This window comes from Balaenoptera ricei, chromosome 16 (genome assembly GCF_028023285.1).
Source record: "Balaenoptera ricei isolate mBalRic1 chromosome 16, mBalRic1.hap2, whole genome shotgun sequence".
In the NCBI taxonomy this organism is placed as follows: domain Eukaryota; kingdom Metazoa; phylum Chordata; class Mammalia; order Artiodactyla; family Balaenopteridae; genus Balaenoptera; species Balaenoptera ricei.
The window spans coordinates 35,634,338-35,660,124 of record NC_082654.1 but is presented as its reverse complement, the minus strand read 5'-3'; the positions used below and the strand labels follow the sequence as shown (position 1 = coordinate 35,660,124).

The 25,787-nt window shown below is 42.6% G+C and overlaps 1 protein-coding gene across 1 annotated transcript; it reads right to left on the bottom strand.

Annotated features, from left to right (window-relative positions):
- Positions 1–19,437: 19,437 nt before the first annotated feature.
- PPP1R3C (protein phosphatase 1 regulatory subunit 3C) lies at positions 19,438–24,059 on the bottom strand. Its single transcript, XM_059899541.1, has 2 exons — positions 23,971–24,059; positions 19,438–21,936 (listed from the first exon to the last, which is right to left on the bottom strand). Exons 1-2 carry the CDS (start codon positions 23,982–23,984, stop codon positions 20,997–20,999), a joined length of 954 nt encoding a protein of 317 aa, XP_059755524.1. The 5' UTR covers positions 23,985–24,059; the 3' UTR covers positions 19,438–20,996.
- Positions 24,060–25,787: the final 1,728 nt, after the last annotated feature.

Here is a 25,787-nt window from a genome sequence, read left to right as displayed (position 1 = left end):
GTAAGTTTCTCTTTGGAGAAACTGCAGTCTCTCTCCCACAATGATGCACTGCCCTTCAAGTTTCATGGAGAAAGTACCGATGGGCTAGGTTCCCAGATAGCTGGCAAAGAAAGGGCAAGTCAGCCTCCTCCCCTCTGCCAACCACCCCACAGTTGCCAGACAGCATTTAAAATGCACTTCAGGGTGTCCATCTTTTCATTTGGAAAGGAAACAAGTCTTGATATTCTGTTTCTCCCATTTCATTAAGGACAGAGGTCATCCCAGGGAGGGGAAGGGTAGTTTCCAAGAGAGGGCTTGTGGAGGAGTGTGGTGGGGGAACTCCCTCAGCCCTTCTCTTTTGCCTGCTTCACCCTTTGAAGAGAACAAGCCTAGCTCTCAGAGCGAATTATTTTCAACGCAGCCTCTGCCAGGACCAGGCTCTCCCTGGCTGGCTGAGGCAATACCCAGAAGGACAGAGTGATATAGCTCAAGGTCAGACAGGGTGTCCAGACAGGACTGGCTGGAGGAGGTGACACTGAGACAGCTGGGAGAAAAGGGATTGCAGAGGGGACGAGGGAGAAGGCAGAGTGCATGTGTTAAATGAAAGCCCAGAAGTTTCCCTTCTCTCTCTCTCTCTCTTTCTCTCTCTCTCTCTCTCTCTCTCTCTCTCGCTCTCTCTCTCTCACACACACACACACACACACACTCCCGCACAGAAACACATTCTTTGCTTTCCCTCCCCTCCTCTACCTCCCCAAGGCATTTCTATAAATAAACAATAAGCCCCTGAGCCTGCCTGCAGCCCATTATTAACTCTTGCAGTGTTCAGACTGTAAGTGTATAAATCCTCACACTGTTCCCCACTTCAGGGTTTGCAAAGCCCTTTCCCACACGTAATCTTCACCTGATTCCTGCATCACACACCTTAAAGGGTCCTATAAGTCCCGTGCACAGAATCATGGGCACCCCACACCTGCACTCTCCAAGTTCTGAGCCTTAATACAACAAGCTTCAGGTTGTGCTACTCAGAAGAATCCCCTGTGGTTCAGGACACGTATTTCTTAAACCATTATTTGCACACCCCAAATAATCAGAGCCACGATCTATTAAACATTTGCTCTGTTGCAGACACTGCACTAAGTGGTTGACATGCATGATCTCATTTAAATTCTGTAACGATCCTGAGTTGTCAGTATGACAGGGGCATTTTGTCGATGAGGGAAGGGGAGCTCTGATGTTATGTTACTTGACTGAGATCCTAACTGGAGAGTGTGGGTGCTGAGTTCTGAACCCAGATCTCTATGACTATAACACATATGTTCTCAGTGCCTGCCCTGAGGTCCTCTTACTAAGAATCCTTTAGCATCTAAGATTCCAGAGCATCTACTGGGGCGGGTCTAGTTAGGCATCTGGAATGCCAGGATCAATAACCAATTAAACTTCCCCAGGCCTCCAGTGACGTCTTTTACTCTTCATTTCAATACACATTTCTTTTGCCAGACTCTGCACTAGGTATTGTGAATAGAGCAGTAATTAAGACAGACAGGTCCTGCCCTCGTAGAGCTTACAGTCTAGTTAGGGGAGACAGTCCATAAACGAGCACACAGTTAAATACATATACCAGTTCACCAAGAAGTTCCAAATCAACAGAGAAGAAACACGATGTAGTTTTAATTTTTTCCAAACACTGTTCTCAACTGTGTCAAATGTTCTCCCTCCATCTTTGCTTCCCTTAAAATATCACAGACATTTGGTAGTGTATATATGTCCATGCCACTTATACTCCAGTAAAGAACTAAAAAAAAAAAAAATCACAGACAGATTCCACTACTTCCTGTCTTTCAGTTATTGAAATTTAGTCCGGGAGCATTTAAACTCCCATATCATATCTGATCAAAAGCCCTCAAGTGACCCTGAGTGACCTGACTTGCTGCTGGAGGGGCTTGGCATGGAGGGGCAAGGGGCCTTGAGCTCTTCCTCCCCACTCCCTGACCCTCGCCACCTATAGCCCACCTCACAGACCCTTGTTGCTGGAGGCGCCCTCATCCAGAGGGTGGCCATCTTGGCTAGGGGCCAGTGCCTTCCTAGTGTCCTTCTGACCCATGGAAAGGTCAAGCATCCTGCCAAGCCACGGGAGAGACCCTGCCCCGCTGCCATCCTTTCTTTCAGCCCCGCCTTGTCTCTTCAGTGTGTTTTCTGCTGGGACACAGACAGACACAGATAGCAGTGCTGCTTGCTGCCCAGGCAGATGTCCAGCCGGGAAATATGACACTAGTGACTCCCGAAGCGCACCCCCATCTCTCTCTCGGCTTAAAGCAGGGAGGAGGCACCCCTTTCCCTGTCCCAGGGAGGCATTTTCTCACCAGGAGCTGTGCTCTCCCTCAAGCTGACTTTGAGGATCCACACCCCCTCCTCCAGCTCGGCCTTCTCCTCACAGACCTGGGACAGGGGCAGAGTGGGTGGTACTGGGGCCAGTTCTGCCACCTCAGTTGCTGAACTGGGAGCTGTCTTTAGAAAGAGAGAGAGCTGAGGACCTTTCATGTCACCTGTGGGTCTTGGCAGCCATTCCAAGTCAACAGAAAGGTCTCTCTCAACATCCTGTTTCAGATAAAATTATAATTGTGAGACATGAGATGAAGGAAAAGAAGAGGGTTCCATGAGAGGAAATGTCCATATGCTGGAATCAGACTTCTTGGGTTCAAATCCCAGCTCTGCCCCTTACTAACTATGTGCCCTTGGGCAGCTTACTTAACCTCTCTGTGTCTCAGCTTCTTTACATGCAAAATGGTGATGATAATAGTACCCACCTCATAGGATTAGATACGAAAATATAAGTAACATTCTTAACAGTGCCTGGCACATTAATAAATGCTCGGTAAATATAAATTCCATGAGGACGTGGATTGAGGGATGCAAACACTTCACAGACACTCAACAACAGCTGATGAAATAATGAATGTGGGAGAATATCCAGGAATACCTATCTGAGATGGGGTAGTCAGAGAGACCACTTTGAGGAGGGGACACTTTTAAGCTTTTTTATTTTTTTAAATTAATTTATTTTTATTTTTGGCTGTGTTGGGTCTTCGTTTCTGTGCGAGGGCTTTCTCTAGTTGTGGCGAGCGGGGGCCACTCTTCATCGCGGTGCGCGGGCCTCTCACTATCGTGGCCTCTCTTGTTGCGGAGCACAGGCTCCAGACGCGCAGGCTCAGTAGTTGCGGCTCACGAGCCCAGTTGCTCCGCGGCATGTGGGATCCTCCCAGACCAGGGCTCGAACCCGTGTCCCCTGCATTGGCAGGCAGATTCTCAACCACTGTGCCACCAGGGAAGCCTGACACTTAAGCTTTGACATGAAGGATGAGGGGACCCTCAGCCAAGGAGCCAGAAGAAGGCAAGAGGAACAATGGGATTAGTTACTTTATCTTCCTTATGGTAAAATTTCTCCCAAGTCCAATTTAGGCAGATTGTAATTGTATCACATTACATAACAGACCTAGAAAATTTGCCTTAGACATTTAATGCATTGCATACATACAGAGTTATAAGATGCTAATTCCCTCAAAATCGGAAGTTGTCCTTAACTCCCAGGAGCTAAAGCCCTCCAGGCACTCCGTCCCCATCACAGCAGCTCTAACAGTGCGGTCAGCAATGCCACCCTCTCCTCTGCTGGTGTCTGGTCAGAAGTCTTTGAGGAGCCCCCAGCTTCTCCAGGACACACTGCTCATCTGCAAAGGACTCTGAGACCAAAGCTCTCCACTTTCTCTGCAATATCAGCCAAGGACAGGGTCCCTGCTCCCCACCCAAGGCAAACCTGTAAAACTCTCTGGAGGTTGGCCTTGATCCACTGCCCCGTGACCTCCTCTCTGTGCCCCCCATAACTGACAACATCCTGCCCCACCCCCCCTCCTAAGGGACGAGTTGGAGGGCAGCTGGAACAAAGAACCAGGGTGAGGAAGGGCGTGGGAGCAAAGACAGGTGGAAAAGGTATGGCTGGGTTTGCCCTGTCACAGAGCACATAGCTGAGAGCTCTCTCCACACCAGGCGTGCAGTAAAAGAGCAGTGAGTAAACATCGGACGGAGGATGCTGACGATCCTCAAGGAATTAAAGGGCTGAGATGTGAAAGAGTAAGTGGAGTTAAAGGCTTTCAAGATTCACGGGGCCCCGGGGCAAGGATGCAATTGGAGGCCCCTTCTCTTCCCACCCTGACTTCGTCCTGCAGCACTGGGGACCTCATCCTTATGCAGTGGACACTCCAACCCACAAGCCTTGTCCACGTGAACTCCCCCCACCCCATCTTCCAAACAGCCACCTCCCAGGATCAAGGGTGCAGCCACTGGTGGTGTAGACCACCCTCAGGAAGACACACTCAGAGCAGAGGCCAGCACGGGCCCTGGAGGTGGGCTCAGTTGGGGAAGCCATTCCAGGGTCCAGGGGTGCCATGAGCATAGTCTAGAAGGGGGATGTGCAGAGGCTCAGGTGGGCACATCCCCTTGGCCTCATGGATCGCTCACTCTGTGGGAAGAGGTATAGCTAGAAGAGGGTCAGAGAAGGACTTTCTAAGGTGCGGGGACTGAGGGCAGAGGGGCCGAAGGTGGTATCATGCACTTGTTATTGGAGCACCAGAAGGCAAAACTGGAACAAGTGGATAGGAGTTAGAAGGAAAAATATTCCCTAGGGAACTTGCTTCCCTTCTCCACAAATTAGTATGTCCAGCTCTAAACTCATCTGCATTACCAATTATCCATAAAATAATTGTCTGTGGATTCACCGTCACCTCCAACTCAGTATATGCAAAAATACAATCTTCCTCTCATACTTCACAAAATTCCCCACTGAGCCAGTGGTACCATCATTTTCTCATGTCCTAGTGAGCTAAAATACAGAATCATCTTCTCTGCCCTGCCTTCCTCAGTACCTGGTTCATCTCTGTCTGGGGCCCTTTAGCTAAAATTTAATAATAATAATTATATACATGTAAAAATGAAACCTGTTTGTGATGAGAGGTCAGACTTTGGAAATTGGAAAAACAAAAAGAGCATTTGAGAAATAAGAGAATCTACCTTCCTATCATATCTTAAATCACAGGCATCCAGTGACTGCATTCACCTGCAGTGGCCTCTTAAACATAATGACAGCTCAAATGGCATTTAAATAACGTACTTTCAATATAAAGCTCTAAAGGAAAGCAATTTTATGATAATGGCAGTTGTCATGAAAAGAGTTTAAATGTGCGTGTAGAATATTTGTTGTCTGCTACCAACATGGTTGCTTTTGGGATCTGTGTCCATTTTTTTCAGTTGCCAGCCAAGACTTTGGTAGCAACAAAATGACAACTCCAGCTATATGCTAGGGTTGATTCCACGTGACCTAAATGGTCAGAGCCCAGCGTATCAGCCTCCACAGGGAAGGGAGTGTATCATAAATCCCAAAGCAGATGTGTAAACAAGTAGTTTATAGACTATTAACTAGGGTATATCCAAAGATTAAATTTCAAAGTTACAGCATCCAACAGTGTACATACTGAACATTTAAGTCTTTGCATGTCTCTGGTTATAACCATTTTTAGTTACTGTGAATCTGGTCAGTATTATAAATGGCCGGGATAAAATATCTGCTGGAGGAGCAGTTATAAGCACGTGACTCACCAGCTCCTCTGACTCAGTGGACCCATACCAGTCAGGAGCTGTTAATACCTAGATCCAATAACAAAGCCTGAGCGGGGCAAAGGGGCTATAAGAAGTTTTAACAGCAAATAGCTAGGAGCCCCTGTGGCTGTCTTTATGACTGTATCCTTCGGTGGTATGTAGCACCTATATCTTTTGTTGCTATAATGGCAAATTTGGGGTATAGGCATGGCCTGATCATTGCTTCCAAGCACACTGAAACTAGATGATGATATAGTACAGTCGGAACTGATCCCAAGATGGGAGGTGCCTCTCTCTACCAGGGTTTGACACGCTCTTAATGTAGATGAGGGCTGGGAGACTCTGCTAGAAATCAGAAAGGCAAAGTGGTGTAGGTGCCTATAGTTGCAGGTGGTGGGACCAGCAAGGGTGGCATTTAGAATGTTAAGGGAGGGTGGTTACCATATTACATAGGATTGGTCTTTCTGTCACCTAGAACCCCAGGTGTAAGCACCAATAACCTAGAGAATGGCTGGTCCTTAACAGAAACACCTAAGGATTTAGCTTTTATTTTCACTTCTGCAGCAGCAATGAGAACGCAAAGAAAACTTCTACTCAACTTGACACAATCTGACATCTCAAAAGTTTAGGAAAAAAACATATAAAAATGGTCCTTTGTCATGAATTCAAACCACATCCTAAAGGCTGGCAGAACAATGCTTTCAAAACCCAGACGTTCCCAAACAATTTATTATTCTCAAGGGTTACATAGGGAAGAGTCATCACTAACCCCCCCAAAAAAATTGAAAAGAAAATAAAAGTTCTATTTAGCATGCAAATGGGAAAGTTCCTAGTGTGCTTATAGGTACTAACAAAACTTGTTTACAGTGTTTATAATAAAGTATTATTTACATATGAAATATATAATGTGTATACAAGAAATTTTTGCTTAAGAAATAAATGTTAACTTTGTTTTTTTGGGCTGCGTTGGATCTTCGTTGCTGCGCGGGCTTTCTCTAGTTGCGGTGAGCGGGGGCTACCCTTCGCTGTGGTGCACAGGCTTCTCATTGCGGTGGCTTCTCTTGTTACAGAGCACGGCCTCTAGGCACATGGGCTTCAGTGGTTGTGGCGCACGGGGTTAGTTGCTCCGCGGCATGTGGGATCTTCCCAGACCAGGGCTCGAACCCGTGTCCCCTGCATTGGTAGGCGGATTCCTAACCACTGCGCCACCAGCTAAGTCCCCTTAACAACCTTTTTGAATCCTTTTTTGTACACCACCCCATTCCCATTTACGTCCTCCCCAAGAAGTAACCACTATGTCAAATTCTACTTATTATTCCTATATTTCCCTTATTAGATATACATATCAATTTGCTATGGATTTGTAAAAAATCCATATATTCAGCTGTGTGTGGTCTTAAACCTTATGTAAATGAATCATACTGTAGGTATTTTCTGTAACCTGCTTTTTTGCTCAATATCATGTTTGTGGGATTCATTTGTGTTGGTAGGAGTAGCTGCCATACATTTTCACTTAAATAGAATTTATTTATCCAATGTACCCTCAGTGGATATTTGTGTTGGTTTCAATTTTTGCTTTTACAAATAATACTGTTATAAACATAATTAACTATCTCCTGATACACACACTCAAGAGTTTCTCTGTAGGATATATACATATAGAAGTGGAATTGCTGTGCATCACTGACTTTACAATGCTAACTTGTTTCCAAAGTGGACACACCAGTTTATAATCTCACCAGCAGGGTATGAGGCCCACCGTCCACAAGCTCACCAAAATTTGCTGTTTACAATGTTTTCACTTTTGCCATTCAGGTGGATATGAAATAATATCTCGGTTTTAATTTGCATTTTCCTGATCATTAATGAAGTTGATAATCTTTTCATATGTTTATTGGCCATTCATGTTTCCTCTTCTGGGAAATGCCTATTCAGGTCTTTTTGCCTGTTTTTCTATGGGTTTTTTTCCTTATTAGATATCGGAGTTCTGTACATATTCTAGATACTAATCCGTTGTCAGTTATAGCTTCTCCCACTTGGTAGCCCATCTTCTCATTTTCATTATGTTGTTTTCTGATTTTAAAAAATTCTAAATTTTAATGCGGTTAAATTTATCAGTTGTTTCCTTTGGATTTGTGTTTCTTCTTTATCTTAGAAATCTTTTCCAGCTCCAAGGTCCTAAAAGCCTTCTATATTTTCTTCAAAAAATTTTAAAAGCTTTTCCTTTCCCCTTTAATTATTTAACCCCCTGGAACTGCTTTTGGTGCAAGGCATGAGGACGGGTCCTAGTTTCATGTTTTTCCACGAGATTAACCATTTGTTCCAGCATCAGTTATTGTGAAGACCATTCTCTTCCCACTTAGCATCATTCCCAGCTCTGTCCTAAGTCTTCATATATGTGTGGGCTGGTTTCTAGGTGCTCTATTTCGTTCCACTGGAAATCTGTCCATCCCTGAGCTTACACCCCACACTGTTAGTTGCTATAATTTTATAAGAAATCTTGGTATTTGCTACAGCAAGTCCCCCTCTTGCTCCCCCATCATGTTCTTTTTCTTCAGGACATTCTTGACTCTCGTCGGGGCTCTTTAACTTCCACACAAATTTTAAAAGCAATTTGTGTAGTTCCTTAAAAACAAAAACAAAAAACTATTGGTATCTTGGTTTCGATTGGCATTGCTTAAAATAGTTGACAAATATCTTCGTGATATTAAGCATTCCTAACAATGAATATGGAATAGTTATTCATTTGTATGTCTCTTTATTGCCTTTCAAAGTATATTTCTAATTTTCACCATAAACATGTAGAAACTTTTGTTATGTTTACTCCAAGGAATTCCAAGGAATTTTTTATATTATTGCTGCTATTGTAAAATATTCCTTTTTTTAAAAATTACATGTTCTTTTTATTGCTTTATCTGTAGATATTCAGTTCACTTTTGGATGTTGATCATTGCTGAGTAACAAATTACCCCACACTTAGTGGCTTAAAACCACAAACATTTATTATCTCATAGTTTCTTTAAGTCAATAATTTAGGAGGAACTTAGTTGGGCAGTTTTGGCTCAGGGTCTCTAAGGTCATAATCAAGATGTCATCCAGGAGTGCAGTCTTCTGAAAACTTGACTGGGACTGGAGGATCCATTTCCAAGGTCACTCACAGGGCTGTTGTTCAGAGACCTCTTTTCCTCATCATGTGGGCCTACCCAGGAAGGATGTTCATACCAAGGCAACTGGCTTCTTCCAGCACGAGTGAATCAGAGGTCGAGAGAGAGAGAGAGAGAGAGAGAGAGAGAGAGAGAGAAGACGGGAAGAGGGACGGGGAGAGGGAGGGGAAGAGGGAGGGAGAGAAAGAGGAGAGAGAGGGGAAGAGGAAGGAAGAGAGAGGGGAGAAGGAGAAGAGGGGAGAGAGAGAGAGAGAGAGAGGACAACTAAGATGAAAGCCACAGTGTCTTTTATAACCTAATCTTGGAAGTGACATACCATAATTTCTGCTATGTTCTATTGGTTGCACAGAGCAACTCTGGTATAATATGGGAGGAGACTACCAGAGAGTGAATCTCAGAAGGTGGGGATCATTGGGGGTGTCTTGTAGGCGAACTACCACAATCTTATATCCAGCAACTGCTAAATTCTCACACTTACTCTAATAATTTACTAGTAGATTCTTTTGGATTTTCTGTACAGGCAAATAATGACAATTTTCTTTCTTTCCTTCCAATCCCATGTTTATTTCTTTCTTGCTTTACTTCACTGGCTCAGATTTCTGGCACAATGTTTGAAAGAGGTGGTGACAGAGGATCTTATCTTAAAAGTAGTGTCAACATTTACCATAGTATGTTGTTTGTGGTAGGTTTTAATTGTTTTTATTTTTAGTCAATATCCTCTTTTTCAAATTAAGGAAGTTTCCCTTTATTCCTAGTTTGAGTACTGTTTTTTTCTTTTCATTAATGGTATAAAATTTTATAAACACTTCTTAGTATCTATTGAGCTGATCATGTTTTTATTCCTTTAATTTGTTTATGTGGTAAATTATAGTAATTTTTGGTCTATGTTGAACCAATCTTGCATTCTTAAAATATCCCCAACTTGATTATAATACATTACCTTTTTATATATTTTGGATTCATTTTAATAATTTATTGTTTATAAATGTTTGCATCTATTCAATATTTATAAGTGAAATTGGTATCCTTTCCCATACTGTCTTTGTAAGGTTTCAGTGTCAAGGTTATGCTAACTTATATATGAGTCAGGAAACGTTCCTTCTCTTTTTATATACTGCAGAATATTTTATATAAGATTAGAATATTTGATCCTTGAATGTTTGATACAACTTACCTGTAAAAAATATCTGAGCCAGGTATTTTGCTTATGAATAGATTTTAAACTACCAATTTTAAACTACAAATCTTAAATGTTTATAGACTACCCAGGTTTTCTATTTCTTCTTGAGATCATTTTGAAACAATACGTTTTTCTAGAAATGCATCTATTTTATCTGTTTTAAGATTTATTAGTATAAAGTTGTTCATAATGCCCTTATATTAACTTTTTAATTATGAATTACCTACGCTTATGACATTTTCTTAAGTCCCAATTTTTTTTAGTTTTCTCACTTTCGTCTTCATGCCTCTTGTCAAAGATTTGTCTTTTTATTTCACTGGGTGTGAATTCATGTTTGATGAAAATTCTTTGAGGCTTTATATTGAAGGTACACTCTTACACAGAGCACTTATATTTGCTTCTACCAAAAACCTGTGGGTACTGCAACCAGGAGCCTTTCTTTTTTTTTTTTTTTTAATTTTTATTTATTTATGGCTGTGCTGGGTCTTCGTTTCTGTGCGAGGGCTTTCTCTAGCTGCGGCAAGCGGGGGCCACTCCTCATCGCGGTGCGCGGGCCTCTCACTATCGCGGCCTCTCTTGTTGTGGAGCACAGGCTCCAGACGCGCAGGCTCAGTAATTGTGGCTCACGGGTCCAGCTGCTCCGCGGCATGTGGGATCTTCCCAGACCAGGGCTCGAACCCGTGTCCCCTGCATTAGCAGGCAGACTCTCAACCACTGCGCCACCAGGGAAGCCCCAGGAGCCATTTTTAAATACATCTTCTGCTTGAGGTTTTTCAGGACACGGGAATGTGAATTCAGATTGCAAATCCCGATGAGGGCCAGATTGTGGTTATGAATTTTAGGAGGAGGTTTTTTTTCCCTCTACCCAGAGGTAGAGGCATCTTTCTTAGTTGAATTTCTTTGTAAGAGGGTTTTATCCTCTTCTTACCAAGGGTGTATCTTTTCTTGGTTCTGGCTATACTAGATATTCACTGTGACCCCACCCATACCTTAATGCAGAGTCTTTCCTCATAGCAGCTGTAGATGTTAAAAAACAACGTTAGGGGCTTCCCTGGTGGTGCAGTGGTTGAGAATCTGCCTGCTAATGCAGGAGACACGGGTTCGAGCCCTGGTCTGGGAAGATCCCACATGCCGCAGAGCAACTGGGCCCGTGAGCCACAACTACTGAGCCTGCACGCCTGGAGCCTGTGCTCCACAACAAGAGAGGCCGCGATAGTGAGAGGCCCGCGCACCGCGATGAAGAGTGGCCCCCGCTTGCCGCAACTCGAGAAAGCCCTCGCACAGAAACGAAGACCCAACATAGCCAAAAAATTAATTAATTTAAAAAAAAAAAGAATACACACCTTTATCAATACCACCAGGTAATTATAAAAAAAAAAAAAGAAAAGAAAACAATGTTGGTCACCTGGGGATTAACAGGTGACTTCAGGACAGGTGCCAGCCATTTACCTCTCTAGAGTTCTGCTTTTGCTTTTTGTTTAGGGAGCAGAGGAAGCCTTTAAGGCCAGCCTTACTTTCTTCCCAGCTTAGCAATGCTTTTATAAATATAAGTAGAAAATATTTTATCTATCACTTTTAGGTGTTTTGTAGTGGGAGAGTTTTGGTGGGGAATAATCTAGACTTTTTATTTATTTTTACATTTTCAAGGCCATTCTCATCTTGGTCATGTTTTACAGGGTATAACTTTGGGGTTGCTATGAAGCACTTATTTAGGTATTAGAACAATCCCTGAAATGCTTCTAGAAGACAAAGGTGAAATAGCTTTCTATCCGGGTTAGGATCCTGGTTATACTCTTCAATTTTTACAATAACAAAGTATGCTTACGCCCTCTCCTTAGATTTCTAGAAGAAATTCACATAGGATGAGGCAATGAACTGTATAAAGTTATGAGAGAAGAGCTTGCAGTAAACCAACGTTCCTAATGAGAACAACTAGAAAAGCCATATAAAATATGACAACAAAAAAAAGTCTGAAAGCATTGAGCTGTTGTTGAGACAACCAGGGACTTGAAATAAGGAGAACCTGTACAGAGAGAATTAAAGATCGGACAGAGTAACTATCCACCACTTCTGAATATGATAGAGTAACTTGAGGCAGACCATTACTAACATGAAAATCAACAAGAAAATCTAGGGGAAAATACCAACAAATTGTTTAAAAGCATTGGAAAGTTACTAAAACAACTAGATTTTATGGCTAAGGTGAGCTAACACACTGCAGCTGTTTGTACCTGGATGTGTTTGCTGATTCTGGACAAGGGCAAGAAGCTGAAAATCTGAACTTTGCCTTGGAAGAAAACCAGTGGCATTGACAGAGGTATTGATGGCCTCAAGGAGCTGGAAAAAAAGAAAATTTAAGAGTTCAGACGTCAATATCCTGGTGAGAGGGTGTGCATAAAACTGAACCTGACACTCAGTTCATTTTCCACTCAAGATATTTGCCAAATTTCAAAGCTACAAAGGGCAGGAGGCTAAACAGCTTACCGCAAAAGCAGAGTGGAGATTTTGACAGTCAAGGGCTGCAGAGAAAACAAAGATTAGAGTTTAAAACCTGTCAGGAGGAAGAATCCTGGTGTATTCACCAAACTCTCAGCCTCAGAGGGCCACAACTTAAGTGTAGAGGTGAATGAAAGATAAAAAATCTTTAACACGACTGCAATCCTGCCTTCATTCAGCTCAATTCCTGAATGGATTAGGATGATTGGTCCTAACCTTATATGTCTAGCAGAGGAAAGGGTGAATACTCTCTGGAGGAAAATTGTACATCCGGTGAAATTCTCTTTCATCTATTTTCTCCATCTTTTCCTCTATTTTTAAAAAACTACTAATAATATCTATTTTCTTTTTGCACTCAATACTTGTAATTCAATCCAAAGTTACTAGGATGCCAAAAGACAAGACCACATGAATAAAAACCAAGAAGAAAATAGATAATATAATCAGACCCAAAGGAGACTTAGATATTAGAATTAGCAGACAAGTATTTTAAAGTAACTATCAATATTTTCAAGAAAAATAGAGGAAAGGGTAGAAAAATAGATGAAAATATGGAGAAGTTCATAGGGAATTGGAAACTATCAAAAATAATTAAGTGGAAATTTTAGAACTAGAAAAGATAATAACTGAAATTAAAAGCACAAGAATGGATTTAAAAGCAGGGTTCAACACAGCAAAAGAGAGGCTTAAGTGAACTAGTGAATAGAAAATATGTGAGTAAAGCCCAGAGAGAAAAATAATGGGAAATAGAGAAAAGAGGATGAAACACATGGGGCAGAGTGAAAGGGTATAACATAAGTGCAGTTGGAGTCCCAGAAAGAGAAGAGATAGCAAACGAGACAGAAGAAATATTTAAAGAAATAATTAGCAGATGATTTTCTAACCCCTACCTAGACTCCTGTCTAGAAATCTACACCTAGCGAAGCTATCTTTCAAAAATGAAAGCTTGGGCTTCCCTGGTGGCGCAGTGGTTGAGAGTCTGCCTGCTAATGCAGGGGACACGGGTTCGAGCCCTGGTCTGGGAAGATCCCACATGCCGCGGAGCAACTAGGCCCGTGAGCCACAATTACTGAGCCTGCGCGTCTGGAGCCTGTGCTCTGCAACAAGAGAGGCCACGATAGTGAGAGGCCCGCGCACAGCCGTGAAGAGTGGTCCCCGCTTGCCGCAACTGGAGAAAGCCCTCGCACAGAAACGAAGACCCAGCACAGCCATAAATAAATAAATAAATACATAAAATTAAAAAAAAAAAAAAAAAAAATGAAAGCTAAAGATGTCTTCAACAAACAAAAAGAGGGAATTCTTCACCAATAACTATACTAAAAGAAATACTAAAAGGGCTTTTCCCTAAGGCTGAAGGAAAAGTGATCCAAGATGGAAACACAGAAATACAAGAAGAGAAGGAAAACAGAAAAGGTAAGTAAATGGATATGGATAAATATAAAATAACTGAAGAAAGCAATGATGACAACATCTCATGGGGTTTAAAATATATTTAGAATTAAAATGCAAAATAGCAATGCAAAAGGTATTCAGATGGCAAAGTATTTTAAGGTCCTAGCTTTATTTAAAAAAAAAAAAAGTGGTAAAAATAATAGTGTGTGTTGTAATTACTAGGGTAACCAACAAAAGAACAGTAAACAAGTTAATAAACTGGAAAAAAATAGAATCATTAAAAAATAGATTAGGAGAAAAAAAAAATAGATTAGGGAGTTCCCTGGTGGTCCAGTGGTTAGGACTCTGTGCTTCCACTGCAGGGGGCACAGGTTCGATCCCTGGTTGCAGAACTAAGATCCTGCAAGCCACTTGGCGCAGCCAAAAAATAAATAAATAAAATAAATTATAGCCATTATAAATAAATAAATAAATGATAGATTAATCCAAAAGAAGACGAGAAATAAATGAAAAAGAACATAAAACAAGGGGGTCTAATAGAAAACAAATAATAAAATGGTAGACATAAACTCAACTTTATCTAAAATTGTATTAAATAGAAATGGACAAAATAACTAAAAGGCATATTGTGAATAAAGAGTTTTGAGAACCAATATAGTGTAGAAGTGATGACCATGGACTCTTTAAGTCTGGGCTCCAATCTTAGCTTCAATACTTACTAACTAAATATTTGACATTGGGCAAGTCACAAATCTTGCCTGTGCCTCAGTTTCCTCATCTGTAAAATGAAACTAAGGAGAAAACCACCTGATAGAGCAGTTGTGAAAATTAAATGAGTTAATATATGTGTAAAGTACCTAGAACAATGTTTGGCATATAGTAACTGCTATATAAGTGTTAGCCATTGTTATTATTATTTAAGCCTCACAGCAACCCTGTAAATAATTAACTCATTTCACACAGAATTCAATTGAGGCTAGGATGATAGTGCAACTTGCCCAAAATTACCCAGCAGGGGTGTTACTACAAAATTATAGAGATGTGTAAATGTCTCCAATACTCACGCTCCATGAAAGCAGCAATCATGTTTGTTTTGTTCATCACTATACACTCAATGCCAAGAACATAGTCAGTGTTCTAGAAATATTTTTTGGATGGGGAGTGACTCTTACTACTTACTATACCAAGCTCTTTCAGATATTCTCAGCCAGGAACACAGAATATTAATATTAGTACTAGCAGTCCTTATTTGAGAAAAGAATCTCAAAAATTGATATTCATCTTCAATAAGAAACACACTGTGAGAATGAATATTTGTGAGGAAACTTTTTACCACTGGGTATTAATCTTAGTAACAACTTACACTTATTTACCACCTATCATTGTTAAGTACTTCATCCGTATGACCTCATTTTATTCTCACAACCACTTCGTGAGGTTTGAATGTTATCCCCATTTTAAAGATGGGAACAATGACACCTGGAGATAAGTTGCCACTGAAACACTGGGCCTCAACCATTTAGGAAAAGCTGTACCAAGGGGACCTATATGATGTAGTGCCAGTATTTCCTTCCTCTGTACAGCTTTGAGTTTCAGAAGTTGCACCTCCTCCAGCTCCTGGTTGGAATTGGCGGGGTGGGGTGAAGTGTGGGGAGGATTCCTTACTTCTCTGAGCCAATCATAGAGTCCCATTCACCTGTCCAGGGATTGGCTTATGCACAGGCATGTGCCTTAATTCTAGTCAGTGAAACATAGTGAGGGGAGGGGAGCCTTTGGTGGAGGGTAGGATGAACTCCTGGGAAATGTCTATTCACTCATAAAAAATGACACAAGAAAGAGATGGGCTGCTGCTTCTACTCAGTGGCGTTGTGTCTGCATATGATGCCTGGAAATTGTGGCAGCCTTCTTATAATTAGGAAGCAAGTCAGCACAGGCACAATCAAAAGTAATGAGGATGGGAGGACAAAAAAATGAAAATAACCTGAGTTTAAAGCTACTAAATTGGGCTTCCCTGGTGGTGCAGTGGTTGAGAGTCTGCCTGCCAATGCAGGGGACATGGGTTCGAGCTCTGGTCTGGGAGGATCCCGCATGCCGCGGAGCGGCTGGGCCCGTGAGCCACAACTACTGAGCCTGCGCGTCTGGAGTCCGCAGGCCACAACTACTGAGCCTGCGCGTCTGGAGCTTGTGCTCCGCAACAAGAGAGGCCGCGATAGTGAGAGGCCCGTGCATCGCGATGAAGAGTGGCCCCCGCTTGCCGCAACTAGAGAAAGCCCTCGCACAGAAACGAAGACCCAACACAGCCAAAAATAAATAATAAATAAATAATAATAAATAAAAAATTAAAAAAAAAAAAAAACTTCCACCATTTAAAAAAAAAAAAAAAAAAAAAGCTACTAAATTAACCAACTCTGAAAACACCCTACCTTGGGACTCGTATTGTGAGATCATAAATTTTCTTTATTGTTTAAGCTAGTTGAGTCAGAGGATCATGTCCCTTGCAACCAAAGGCCTCCTCGTTAACATACCACCATATAAAAAGATCAAAGAAAAGAGAGTAGAGGGTCCTCTACTTTGATGAGCAGGGGTCCTCAACCTTGATGCATATTGGAAACAGCTGGGAAGCTCTCAAAAATATCCAATACCCAGGCCACAACCCAGAATGATTACAAAAGAATCTGACAGGGGTGGAGGGAGGCAGGCATCAGTCCTTGTAAAGCTCTCTAGGTAATTCTGATATGTAGCCAAGGTTGAGGACCACTGGCTTAGAGGGATCCTATAAACCCAGTAGTGGGTGCCCACTCACTGGCAGAAAGAGGGACGGGTCCAGAGGCAGGGAATCAGCAAAACTGCATACAAGGTACTGCTCTGACTTTGGGATCCTTGCCAACGATCTAGAGGGTTTGTTTAGGCCACAACTCCCAGAAGCTGCTAAAACAAAACAAAAAAACAAAAAACCTCTGTGGGGAACCTGGCGATGAAAGCTGAAAAGGAGGCTCTCTCTTTGGGGCCTGGAGGATCACCCAGACTTGGGCAGCTCTTTGGGACTCACAATGATGAAGACGCACGGTCTGCTAACTGCACTAGGGATTTCCAGCCCTTCAGTGTGGGGATAAACTAAAAGGAAAGACATAAATCTAGAAGAGAACCAAGTCCTTCCTTAAATAACTAAATTAAGCCTTATTTCTCTGGAACAGAATATCATGCCCCCCAAATTCAAGCCATTCTCCATGTGAAATTTTAAAAGCAGTGTTGCTTCTGCTATGAGATGAGGTATCAGGATGTGAAATACGGATGATTCTGCTCGATAGGAAACACTCAGGAACAGCTTGCTCTTTGACCAGGCTCTCCTCCTTCAGTTCACGTGCAGCCCAGGGACAAGCCAGTGTTGGGTGGAGCTGGCATAGGTGACCAGCAAGAGCTGACCAGAGTCATGCCTGCCTGGCAATCACTCCCTCTTTAAGAAAGACAAATATCATCTGATATCACTTACATGTGGAATCTAAAATAATTGTACAAATGAACTTATTTACAAAACAGAAGTAGAGTCAGGGATGTAGAAAACAAACTTAGGGTTACCAGAGGGGAAAGGGGTAGGGAGGGATAAATTGGGACATTGACATTGACATATACACACTACAATATATATAATAGATAACTAATAAGGACCTACTGTATAGCACAGGGAACTCTACTCAATACTCTGTAATGACCGATATGGGAATAGAATCTAAAAAAAAGAGTGGATATATGTATATGTATAACTGATTCACTTTGCTGCACAGCAGAAACTAACACAACATTGTGAATCAACTATACTCCAATAAAAAATATTTTTAATTTAAAAAAAAAGGAAGGGGGCAGCTAGGAAAGGAAGGCCTTCAGGGGAGACTTCAAGGAAGAAGTGGAAAGGAAAACACTAGGCAAAAAGTCACTGTCTACAAAAACAAAAACTTTTATTTAAAAAAAGCAAAAGAATAAAAAATATTTTTAAAAAGAAAAAAACAGTCCCTGCCCAGCCTGGAAGTCACTGTTCCAGGCCGACTCAACCTGCCACGGGACCTTGAACAAGTCACTTTCCCTCTCTGAATCTGAGTTTCTTTAATAAAGGCAGACATTTGCATCCCATGGTCTTCAAGGTCCCTGTCAGACCCATATTTAATTTTTCTCCATCCTGTGGGAAGAGGGCTCTCTTCGCCCAACCATCAGCATGAACAGAGAGCCAGAGGAAATAAAATAAGGGTCATGAACTCCAGCGCCTACAGAAGTCAGGCAGACAGCACAAGAGAATGTAGCAGGGGTGACAAAACAAGCAAGTACCTCTGTACCATTTTTCTAGATTCCACGTGTATGCGTTAATATACCTATCTGCAGGGCAGGAATAGAGACGTAGACATAGAGAACGGACTTGTGGACACTGGGGGAGGGGAGAAGGGGAAGGGGGACGAACTGGGAGATTAGAATTGACATATATACACTACCATGTGTAAAACAGGTAACTAGCAGGAACATGCTATAAAGCACAGGAAGCTCAGCTCAGTGCTCTATGAAGACCTAGGTGGGATGGGGGGAGGAGGGGAGGGAGGTCCAAGAGGGAGGGCATATAGGTATACATATAGCTGATTCACTTCACTATACAGCAGAAACTAACACAACAATGTAAAGCAATTAGACTTCAATTAAAAGCAAGTATAGCCCATCTATAAAGGAGGCAGCTGCTACTCAACTCCAGGTAACTGTCACCATGAGGAAGGACCTTGCAACTTTTTGAGAAAAAAAGGAAATCTAGATTTTTTTTTTTTAATGTAGCCTGCTGATGGTCTGCTCTTGGAAATAAATTCTCTTTAAAAAAAAAAAAAACAGAGAAAGAGAAAGAAACCAAAAAAAAAGTATCCAAAAAAAAAAATCTGCAGCCAGATACAGCCTATAGGCCTATAGTTTACAACTTCTGATCAAGAGGCTGTTATGATATGATTAAATTTGTTTTTCATAATTGGGCCTTTCTAGGTTGGTCATTTATTCCCCCTTAAGTTACACTGTGCAGAAGCCATTTTTGGCATTTTAGGCAAGAACTGAAACTACAACTTTGGTTCCTAGACCTGCTGCCTCATACCCCAAGGAGCTGAGCTCCCCCTCAGTCTGGGACTGATGCCCACTGCCCCCCCCACACCCTCCATGCAGCTCCAAGCTTTGCCCCTTCAGGAGGGGGCCGGATCTCCGGAGGTAGAAGCCACTCCAGCCCTTCCCACACCATCCCTTCCCCCATTTCAAGGCCTCTCGAGAAGTGGTCCCCAAGATAAACCTGACCCAGCAGAGAGTACACGTGATGAGCAGTCAGCACAGATGGGGACAGTCAGGGCGACAGTCCCAGCAGCTCAAGTCACTGCCCCTGGACCCCAGCCCCAATGGTCAGGAGGTGGAAATTCTCACTAATGAGACTGGGACCACGTGAATACCTTCAGGTGGATCCAATTCCTGGTCCAAACTAACCTTGCTCAGTTGTTCTTAAACAAAACAGGAGAATATCAGTTGATGGTTTCTTATTTAACTAACTGTGGCTTTGAGAAAGAAAACATACTCAGATCTTATACCAAACATTTTTATTTTTAAAGTGAGAAGTTCACAGAGGATAGCTATAGGAGAGTGAAATATTTAGAGCAGAAAAATTGTGGGTGCTAGCCAAACTTCAAATATTGTCATAGCAGAGTTATTCCACTAGCACGCTTCCAGCATGGCAGGTCACGTGTTAAAATTAACTGCATTCTCAGAACACCTCAGTGGACGTGCACAATGATAGAAGCAAACATTCAGAGGCTCCGGTTCTGAAGATTTTACAGAATGGATTTATGCACACTCCAAAACAAGTATATTACAACACACCCAAAACAATTCACATCCATTAAAAAAAAAATGTTGACTTTAAAGATATTGGTAGGAAGACTTAAAATAACAAGAAGAATATAGGCAAGAAACAGAAATGGCTACTTTTATGTGCAAGGTACTGGATTCTTAAATTGAGAATCAGTGTCAATCCTCACTTCCAACATCACATCGAAAAAGTGTGGCAGAAAAATGAGTCACCTTCAATATGAAGGATGCGAGTTGTGTACACTGACAACACTCTTGAAGATACAACAGTTTTGCAGGAGGAATGCCAGCATACAGAGTGGGCCTTCTTATGAGGCCAAACGCTCACAGGTTATCCGATGACCCTTCACATACTCGGGTTAAGCAACTACAACATTCTGGTTTAATCAAGGCACTGGCAAAGAGCGATCCTTGACATGACATAGAGTCCCTACGAGTTGTTGGCCAATGATGATGGCATCACCTAATACAGTATTAGGTGATGACAGCTGCATCTTATGTTTGGTCAGGCAGCATCTATACTGAGAACCCAAGCATGGTACCTTGATCACAAGCAAGGTCACTTATCCCATTAGGACTGCAAAGCCAGATTTGCTTAAGCTTTCCCCAAATCATGATTTTTGTTAAGTCACGTTTGAACAGAAAGGCTTTGCGCACGATCTTGATTCCCCAGAATTATAATTCCTTTTCCCCAGTACCACCCAACACTCCTAAAGTTTGTCTGGGTTTTTCTCCACAAGAATACATAGAATGGATGTTATTCTCCCCTCTACAAATTACTTCCCTGGGAGAGAACTGTAAAACCAACTTAAAAACACAAAATAACCTTACATTTTTCTCACCAACAGTTAAGTATCAGACCTCTCGCTCCTACTCTGACCTGAGCTGCAGAGCCCTTCGAGTATACTTTTCAGACATTCCTCATACCATTAACACAGCTTTCTGTCACCATCCACTGTCCTTCCTCAACCTTTTCTTGCCCAACGTGAAAGCCAGTGAATTGAGAGGGAAGGAGAAAAGGGCACCGACAATGTATTACTTTTATAAAAATAGGGTTTCCAGGCTGTTCCTTGATCCTCCACAGCAAAATGGGGCAGCATCGTCCATATAGAACCCCACACTAAATTCTCAAGGGGCTACCTTTTTTGTAGCCAGGTCTCAAAAGTTCCAAGCTAAACCTACTGAAGGAAAGTAGCAATGCCTTCCTAATATTGGCAACACAGACCTAGAATTACATGGGGAATAAGGTCAAGACCAGCCACTAGGTGCTTCATTCATCGGTAGGAGGACAAGTTCTCCATCCTCCCCCAGCTCTGCCATTCTGGGAAGAGCCCGCTGGCCAGCCTCGGGCTGCCGAAGACTGTCGACTCCAGCTCAGCCTTGGGGGACGCCTGGTGGAAGGCGCAGTCCTGGGCTGCCCTCTGCGTCTGCACTCCATCAGGTTTCCACTGCGCGTGGACAATTCTGTAATTCTGACCCTCATTGTTGTCCCAGAAGACCCGCCCGTTAGCATGGTACGAGATGCAGAACTCGATTTTCTCCTTCGTTGGGATGACGGAGGGTAGGTCAATGGCAAACGAGAAGGTGTCACTCTCCGAGCCACCATACACGTTTCTCATGTAGACACAGTCCACATCTGTGTAGCTCTGCCAGGTATCAAAAGTGATCCGGATCTGAACCTTCTTCTCAAAGCTCATGTTTTTCACCTTCACAGTCCCCATCACAGTTCGCTCCTGCAAAGAGCAGTTCTCCAGGCACACAGAGTTCTTCTGGAAGTGGTTCCGAAAACTTAAGTAATCAGCTGAAGGCTGAGGGAAATCTAAAATCAAGTTTTTCTCCTCGTGGAGTTTTAAGCCTGAGGAGATATCGTTCAGGTCCAAGAGGTCAAACTGGAGATCCCACACTGGCTCTTCCGGAAGGTCCGAGAAGACGTGGATGGCGGTGAGGGAGAGGCCCTTGGAGTCCGCAAACACCACCCGCTTCTTGGCTTGGTTGTGTGAAGGCTTCCAGTCGTTCTGGGTTTTGGCTTCCTGTTTTATGTTGAGACACGGCTTCAGAGGCTTTAATTTGTTCACAAAATTTCTTCGTTGGAAGTCATCGTAAGGGCCCAGGAAGCTCTTCAGAGGTGGGGAATGAGCCAAGCAAAGCCTCATAGCTACATCCACGGGCATGACCGAACTTGTCAAAGGCCGTGGATCTAAAACCTGGATCATTCTGGAATACAAAAAGAAGAGGGGTTATCATCTGCACCTGGAATGCACTTCGCCTGGTCCCAAATATATCTGTACTATTTTTGTTGACTAAGTTATAGCCAGCACAGTAAGTTTCAAGGAGGTGCTCTCACACGTAGTGAAGGAATACAGTATTAGGTGATGACAGCTGCATCTTATGTTTGGCTCTACCCTTGACTGGCTGTAGCCCATGGGTTAAAACACTTGGGGTCTCAGTTTCTCCATCTGAGACATAAAAGATTTGGATGGGATCATCTCTAATACAGCTCTAAAACCATTTGGTCTGTTCTGGACCAGGGGTTCTCAAACCTGTCTGTTCACAATGGCATAGGGAGTTGGTTTTCTTCCTTTCTCTTTAATGCCGAATCCTAGGACTTAGAGCCACTAATGCAGAACCTCTGCGAATGGGGACAAGGAGGTAAATATATTCTTAAAGCTTCCCAGGTGATCTAATGACCAGATAGGTTCTAGAACCAAAGTTCTCCCTCAACTGCACTCCCTCAACTGATTTGATGATTTTGCTATTGAATTGATTACACTTCTCTGGAATAGTAATCCACTTGAAAAGAAAAAAAACAGCCATAAAAATTCTCATGGAATGGTTTTGAGAGTGAGGGGCTAGAAAGAGTGAATCAGAGGATTATCTTTGCACTTTCATTATCATGCTCTTCCTCATTTTACACAAATAATCCACTGAAGTGCAAGTCAGCAATTGGTGAACTTAAAAAAAAACTTTACATAATCTGTATTTCACAAAGAAAGACATCCATGTCAAGTCCACATTTAAGTGGAAAAATTTGATGACCTGAAAATGAGGCTGTTTTCAACATATGCTATATATATGAACTTATAAATGTTGAAAAGTGTAATAGGAAGCACAACAAAAAGATAACAGTTATCTCTGGGTGATAGGTGATCTAATTTTGCCTTTGTACTTTTTTGGTATTTTCTAATGTTTTGGCAATGGATATTTATAACCAGAAAGATAATAAAGCTATTTAAAATTTAAACATAACTATGCTCTGCAATACTAAATCAAGAAGTATCCATCAGGAAGGATATTTTTTCTGGCCTTTAGCCCTGAGTATATTGCCAAGTTTATGGACATTTTTCCCCTATCCTAGCCTTCAGATAAGAGGTGTGTGTATACTGTATGTGACATTTCTCAGTCTGGCTTTAGTAACTGTCTTCCCAGCAGCTCTAAGCACAAAGGCAAATGGTCATTATCATAAGATGGATAATAAAAGAACATTCAGAGAATTTACTTTATTAGCCTTGGGATTTTTCTGGGAGACCTACAAACTTAGAACAAACAAATGAAAGAGAAAGCTATATTTGTGGGTCTAATAATAGTGAACAGGCAGGATTTTTAGAGAGGTCTTCTGCTAAGTTATGTCTAGAGGAGCTATTTAAGTAGTTTTGCTGGGGGCGGGGGTGTTTGGGAGGTTTGTTTTGTATTTTCATATTTTGCACTTATAGAAAGACAATTTAAGGATACGGAGATTTCCCCGGAATTTTAAGTCCTGCCCCAGAGTTTAAAAATAATCATTTGCTCAAACTCTGAGACTGAGTTTTCTACGGCAAACCGTCCTAAGAAGAACGGAAGAGGACCAAGGAATGTGAACATCGTCCTGTAGTTATTCCCAAAGCTAAACTACCCAACCAGCAATCTCAGAGTGTTATTCCCACGAGTTAAGCGGCCCGAGTCCTTGAGACATTTGTGCAGGACCAAGAGATACGGTCGGAATCCATGAGGGAATCAGAACTCAAGCTGACTCACGTTAAGACAGTTTCTGGTTTAAGAGGCCGTTTACCCAAATCAGCTCTGCCTAAAAAGCACAGAGCAAATCTCCACACCTCCAAGGCCTCCCCGGTGCCAGATTCCAGTCAGCAGCCAGTCAACCCGCCCTCCTCTAGGGTCTTCACGTGCGGTGATGACAGAAGGAAAACGCAGCCCAACCTCCCTGCAGCTGCGCGCTCCCTGTGCTCCGGGGCGGGGAATCTGCAGGGAACCTACCTGGTGCAGCTCATTAGGCAGAGGGGCGGCGGGACTCCGCTGCCTGCGCGAGTTCGCACCCGGCTCCCGGCAGCCCCGGCTTGGCTGCAGCTCTGGCGGATTGCGGGTGCAGCGCCCGAGAGGCCGCTTATCTGCTCGGGACCACGTGAGCCGACGGCTGGGACCAATCGCCGGGCCGCGAGCTCGACGGCGCGACCAACCAGCTCTCAGCTGGGGCGCGAGCCCTCGCCCGGGACGTGACGGCGGTAACGCAGTGCTCGCGGGGCGCTGGGGGCACTCGGAGACCCCCGGCCAGCTGGCCTGAGTCGCGTAACAGGAACCCCGGGCGAGGCGCCGTGGAGGCAGCACCGTAGCGCAAGTAGCGGGTGCAGGCCAGGAGGGAACGCAGCAAACCTGCCCCAGGCCGGGCGCCAGCACAGCGGGGCTGCGGGGAAGGAGATGCCTTTCACTTCTGGAGGCTTCTGTATACAGTTAATCTGAGCGCACAACGTTGTGGCTTGTTCCAAATGTGTGTGTGTGGATATAGATATAGATATATAGTATAGATATAGATATAGATGATATAGATAGACACAAATATATTTCAAACATATATATTTGAAATGTTTATCTTGTTCACTGCTTGGTGCATCGGCTCATGCTGTCCCTTTCCTTGCCCTGAGCAAGCAGAAGTTGGCTGTATATTTTGGGGTTAGGGTGAACCCACAAATGCACCACACAGTAGACTGCTTCTCTAACTAATGTTGTTAATAAACCACGTTAGCCCTGTTATAAGACAGTGAGAAGGCATTCACTTAAAAGGCACTTTGTATTTCGATCTATTCTTCAGTTTTTCTCCCTGGAAGAGAAAACTAAAGCCAGAAATGAAATGGCCTTTTTTGCTTGTGTGGCAGGTCAGCCACAGAGCCAGTGGTCAACCCAAATCCCTCGACTCGGTTCTGACGTCCTCTGGCAGTGATGTGAAAACCAAAATGTTAAAATATCACATTGTAAGTTTCATGATTCTCCCCGGCCAGTTACTCTCGCTGAGGTTTTGGAATTTTGTTCAGGTTGGAGAGGTTTTAGACCATCAGTTACAACCATAAAATTAAATTTCTAAGTCTAGTATAAATTATTTTTATAAAACCCATGTCCTCGTTCTGCTCTCAACTTAGTTATCCAGTAGTCCATTAAAATGTACAAAATGTACAACGTAAAATGTACAAAAATCCCTGTGTCTTTTAAATCACTGTCAAACAGTGGAATTGTTAAAATGGTGTGATTAAAGAAAAAGAAACTCACGCTGAATATCCCTGGGGAAGGTACTTAACGCTTGGGCTTGATTTTTTTTAAAGGAAACATCCAACTAAGAGCAGATCTTCTAGTCTCTCAGCCCAACCAAAACTAGCTGAAGGGGCAGTCTTTGGAGTTGACACTTTCAAATCTAGGTAAGTTCTAGCCTCAACTCCCTCACCTGTAAAATGGAAATAGTGAAGTTGTTCTTAGGATTAAATGATATTGTACAGATGAGAAAACTCAGCAGTTTCTCAGTATGCGTTCAACGATCCTATGTTGAGCTAAGGAGTGTATATTACTAATGAAAGTTATGGAGAAACATAAAAGAATAATAAATGGTGATCCCATTTTAGGGGTAAGATGTGCACGCATAGAAAAGAGAATATGCTCAACCAAAATGTTAACAGTGCTTAATTTTGGACAGTGATATTATGAGTAATTAAAATTTTCTTTGTCATTTGGCTTCTCTGTATTTTTTACTTTTTCTGCAAAGAACATGGACTTTTTCTGTAACGGAGAAATCGTCTTTAAATGACTTAAGA